General features: G+C 41.5%; 1 protein-coding gene across 1 annotated transcript in view; it reads left to right on the forward strand.

The window, feature by feature from the left end:
• The first annotated feature begins 2,062 nt into the window (after window positions 1–2,062).
• The window catches only part of LOC104955750 (endothelin B receptor-like), a 6,633-nt gene continuing 3,082 nt past the window's right edge, over window positions 2,063–5,613 (forward strand). The window contains exons 1-3 of the mRNA XM_010783139.1: window positions 2,063–2,102; window positions 3,614–4,790; window positions 5,229–5,356. Coding sequence (XP_010781441.1) covers window positions 4,224–4,790; window positions 5,229–5,356 — 695 coding nt within the window. The 5' untranslated portion in view covers window positions 2,063–2,102; window positions 3,614–4,223. The remainder of the gene's footprint in view (window positions 2,103–3,613; window positions 4,791–5,228; window positions 5,357–5,613) is intronic.

Raw genomic sequence — 5,613 nt, forward strand, 5'->3', positions numbered from 1 at the left:
GTGATTTTAAATGTGAGTTTACTGCACATTCTTCCTCTCCAGGCGACCTCCAGGCGGCGCGGCAGCAGGCGGATCAGTGTCTCCAGCAGGCGGAGGGTGAAGGCTGGGTGGACACACACTGAATGAAATACGTACGTCTGTAAAGTTGTGTGAACTGATATATGAAATACTGTGTGTGTGTGTGTGTGTGTGTGTGTGTGTGTGTGTGTGTGTGTGTGTGTGTGTGTGTGTGTGTGTGTGTGTGTGTGTGTGTGTGTGTGTGTGTGTGTGTGCTCTGCCTGCATGGTAGGAGTCACGTACAGCTTTAATCTGTGTATCTCTCTGTTTACTGAAACACTGAAACAAACTGAACTGGAGTCAGTCTGAGAGCGGGTCGCAGGCTAAGTGCTTTCTATAATGTTCAATCTGGAGCATCGTCTTCATCAGATCTTCATCATGTGTGTGGCTTTGTGTTGTGAGGAAGAAGTGTTTCTAAAAATCATATCTTTCATGAGTTTCTTAGAAAACAGATTCCTAAATCTAACCCTAGTTTTTCATTTTCATTCCAAACCATTTCGAGACTTTCCTTAAACTTATTTTTCGGATCTTTTTTCTAAACATTTTACTTTGAATCTTTTGACATTTTTCAGATGTATTTAAATATACACACAAACAGGGAGTCACTGCTTTTATAACATAATAATATTTATATAATTCTTTCAGATTGATTTGAGTATTTTTCTGATTTAAAAAAATATTTTCTTCTTATTTCTTTACACATATTTCTTCATTACAATTACATGTTAAACTTATTTTTATCAAAAAATGTTACGTATATAGTCAGTATACTTTATACATGTATTTCTTACAATTTTCTTTTACACATTTGTCTAACAATGAATGTTCTCTGATTTTAAATAAGATCCTTTCTGAGTGAACGCTGCATCATGAACAGCAACGAGACGCTGCAGGAAGCCTCACTAAACAACATTTCTTTTATCATTCAGTTTAATTAGAAGCGTTCTTTAGATGCAGTATGAACCACGTCCGTGTGCACATTTAATAAGTTAAAATCCTACAGGATAAAGTGGAGTAAAGCAGTTTAACGTGGTTTCATAATAAAGCCTTTGCTATCACTCGAGTTCAAACGGGCCAATTAAGTCCAGCTTTTTGTCTAAATGAAGTTTCACTGCCTCAATTTCCACAACACGGTTTATGAAGTGACTCTTTGGAGAAGCTGCGTTCAATCACGTAAGCGTGTGTGTGTGTGTGTGTGTGTGTGTGTGTGTGTGTGTGTGTGTGTGTGTGTGTGTGTGTGTGTGTGTGTGTGTGTGTGTGTGTGCTTGTGAGTGTGTGTGTGTGTGTGTGTGTGTGTGTGTGTGTGTGTGTGTGTGTGTCATACTTGCCAACCTTGAGACCTCAGAAATCGGGAGGATTTCAAAATGCTAAATGGGGGGGAGGGGGGTGCTAGTGGATCTCCGGAGCTGTTAGATTAACATTAACATGCTTACTGTAGTTCTAAGTGCAATGCCTTGCGGCCTGTAGCACCATCCTTGATGGAGCATATGTGTGGGCTGGACCTGTATTTTACAGGAAAGGAGTGAGCAGAGAGTAGTTGTCGATTCTTGTTCTGCTTTCTGTGACTATCTGCCTCACCCTCTCAGACTTTCAGTTGCGCGCGCTACTAAAGAGACGTGTTACCATGGAAATCAAACAATGGTGTTGCTGTATCCGAGTGGAAACAGTCCTGAGTACATCTGATTTTGTCAGAAATCGGGAGAAATGCGGGAGAAATATGACCCCGGGAGGAAACCGGGAGAGGGCAATGAAATCGGGAGTCTCCCGCGGAAATCGGGGGGGTTGACAAGTATGGTCTGTGTGTGTGCGTGTGTGTGCGTGTGTGCGTGCGTGTGTGTGCGCGTGTGTGTGTGTGTGTTAGATAGTAAAGATGGTGTCAGAGTTTATGGGATGTTCCACTGTAAAGAGGGGGAGACAAAGTGAGAGCTTCAGTCTGACTGCGTTAGTTCAATCTGGAGGACGCAGAGAAACACTTCTTCTTTTTCTTCTTCTTCTCTGCTTGGATTTCATTTATTTTAACGGAAGAAGACGGACAAACAGAAAAGGTGAGATTCAACACAAAGATCTTGCTTTCTCAATTTGAGCTTTGACTAAAATTATTCCACATTTTTGGGGGATTTACAAAGTTTAATAAGAGTAATTGTTAGTTGATCATAATGCACTAATTTGCAAAAATAATCCACGTGTATTCTCGGCTCAACTACCGTGTCGGCCGCTAAGGGCTCACAGAGTAAAATACATTGTAGCTCATTATGGGCTTTTGCAATAAGCATAAAACGAAATGTATTAAAACTCACTTTGCTGATTATTTAACTAATATACCGATACAGTTTTATCCCTTTGCCTGCATACAATCACTCTGTATCGTGTATATCGTACAGAGAACACGCTTCTCCTCTGGTTGCATTGAGTTTGGATTTCATTTATTTGAACAGAATAACACTGAGGTGAGAAATCCTTCTTTTAAAAAAAAATGCTATTTGAATTTTGGAGGAAATTATTCCACAATTTTCCAACTCTGTAACATTTGTTCACATTTTAAGAAAGCCTTTGTGTCACATGACCAGAGACGTAGACCTTTAATAACTTGTTGCTTTGTTTCGTCTTCACCCTGACTTCAAAGCTGGGACTTTTTAAATAGTAGAAGGCAAGTTTATTTATACAGCACCTTTCAACGCAAGGCAATGCAAGGTGCTTTACAGAAATGAAAGACATTCAGACAAAGGCATTTAAAAGAAAAGATAATAAAAGAAACATTAAAAGAAAAATACATGAATAAAAAGTTACAGTGCAGTTTAAGATATGAATAGTTCACACAGAAGTTCAATTTTACTGATGCCTTTCTTTGAAGTTTCTCCGAACATGAGCTGTGTACGCTTGTATGGCACGTGCGTCCCAGCCAGGACAAAGTCCCCAGACACGGATTCCCTGAAACACAACGGCTCAGTTTCAATTAAAAGCAGCGGCAAAAAGAAAAGTCTTCAGCCTGGATTTAAAAGTAGTCAGAGTTGCAGCGGACCTGCAGGTTTCTGGGAGTTTGTTCCAAATATTTAGAGTATAATAACTGAACTTCTCCGTGTTTAGTTCTGACTCTGGGGACAGAAATACTTTTATCCAAACAAGCAACAGCCAGACGGACATTAAGATCTTAAATGCAGACACACATTGACCTGCAGAACATTTAGCGGAAGACTTGTGTCTGTTATCTTGTGTCTTTTGGTTTACTATCTTCCCAATGGATGATAGCAACCTACTAAGTGGTTAATTAGGCGTGTGGCGCAGTGGGTTGTGCGTTGGTGTTGGGATCAGGGGTTCAGGTTCAAACCCCACTGCAGTCAGCATGTCGTTTCGTCCCTGAGACACTTCACCCCAAATTGCTCCTGTGGTGATTGTCCACAGTATTCAGTATGTTAGTCGCTTTGGATAAAAGGGTCTAACAAATAACACGTCATGTAATGTAACTTCAACACAGATGAATTGTCTTAGGTCGAATCTAACATTTAGAGAAACATCCCTTTCTAATAAAGACCGTGGTTTGTTTGTTTCTGCTCCACAGATTTCCTCAAAGCCTGAAATCATCAAATGTCAACAAGCTTCTTGAACTCAGAGCTTTTTCTTTCTGGAACAACAATACAACAACTCCTCCTGGACGATTCGCGGTTATTTTGGATTGCAACGAAATGTGAAATCCGTAAATTATATATTGTAAACGCTGGATGTCAGAGGTCTGAGCTAAAGGACATTTCTGCTGGTAATGTTTAAGCATTATGAAGCGTCATAAAAACAAATAAAACAAATATACCCAAAAGCAACACATATATCGCTCTATTTAGTTATCATTAGTTTCTTTGCCGTTAAAGTGTAAGCGTGTATTCTAGAGGACGAAAAGCTCTACAAGTTGTTTTAATATTGCGTCAGATTTACACAACTCTAGCAGATATTAACGTTGTTTCCCGCCGTCGTTTGTTCAGAGCTGTTTAATTGTTAAATTGCAGGATCTAGCGCTCGTTCTAAAACTAAGAAAAGTTCTACAAGGTCTTGACATTTTGATCTAGACTAACGTTGGGTTATTAAGTTGTCGCTTTCGTTTGTTGAGTTTGTTCTAAAGCGAATAAAGAAGTTCTGGAAATACTTCTACATTTCCACCGGGGTAAGGCGGGTTGAAGATGTTTTCTGGAGCCGTAGAAATGGATTCAGAAAAGGGTTCTGGCAACAAATCCAGGTCCAGATCCCCCTCCACACCCAGCCTTGTTTTCTTGCTGCTTCTCGCCTCGTGTTTGACGGCCATCGCCCCCGTTGGATCCCAAAGAACCGTCTCATCGGACATGTCAAACCTTCATAGCACCGACCCGCCTCAACGGGAACCAAATCTGCTCCAAGAAACCGCCATCAAACCCCCGACCCTGCTGGAGAAATCCAAACCAAAACACAACAAGCTGAAACACAACAAACACGAACGAAAGCAGTCCCTGAACGCCTCGTTGTTGTTGAAAAGACGCCCTCTGTCGCCCCCTAGCTGCCTAAAAGTCACCTCCATAAACACCGCCTTCAAATACATCAACACCGTGTTGTCCTGCCTTATTTTCGCCGTGGGGATCATCGGGAACGCCACCCTGCTGAGGATCATCTACCAAAATAAAAGCATGAGGAACGGCCCCAACGCGCTGATAGCCAGTCTGGCTTTAGGAGACCTGATCTACATCGCCATCGACATACCAATCAACGTGTACAAGGTAAACAGATTCAGGGGTTTGTTTGTTTGTTTTATCAGTATCTAAGGCAGGGGGGGGTCAAACTCACTTTCACCGCATCATTTTGTATAAATGGATGTTATTTGACATAATGCATGTGGTTTCTATTCCTCATTCTGATCTGTTTCTATGCCTGAAATAAGGAATTCAAGTAGGACACAAATTGTAATAATGGAACTTGGGGAGATGGGAGCAGTGTGCTGAGTTTACAGGAGCAGCAATGCATTATGGGATACACACACACTTGTCTGTGGTGTGTTTATCAGTCAGTAGGTTGAGTGTTAGACAGATAAGAGCACTAAAATATCCCCTGACTGAGATAACACACACTTAATAATCTGTGTGTGTGTGTGTGTGTGTGTGTGTGTGTGTGTGTGTGTGTGTGTGTGTGTGTGTGTGTGTGTGTGTGTGTGTGTGTAGCTGCTGGCGATGACCTGGCCGTTTGCAGACAGTGTGTTCGGGCTGTTTCTCTGCAAGCTGTTTCCCTTCCTGCAGAAAACCTCCGTCGGCATCACCGTGCTCAACCTGTGTGCTCTGAGTGTGGACAGGTAACACACACACACACACACACACACACACACACACACACACACACACACACACACACACACACACACACACACACACACACACACACACACACACACACACACACACGGGAAGTAGTGGAGTACATAGTAGCTGTTCAGCATGGAAACATTCATTAGCTAACAATGACATTATTGTTCTATTAATATAAAGGGAGGTCAGGTACTCTTTAAAACAGCTGCTAGTTATGGGTACTTTTTACTGAAGTACATTTCAA

This window comes from Notothenia coriiceps, unplaced genomic scaffold (assembly GCF_000735185.1).
Source record: "Notothenia coriiceps isolate Sejong01 unplaced genomic scaffold, NC01 NC01_scaffold00024779, whole genome shotgun sequence".
In the NCBI taxonomy this organism is placed as follows: domain Eukaryota; kingdom Metazoa; phylum Chordata; class Actinopteri; order Perciformes; family Nototheniidae; genus Notothenia; species Notothenia coriiceps.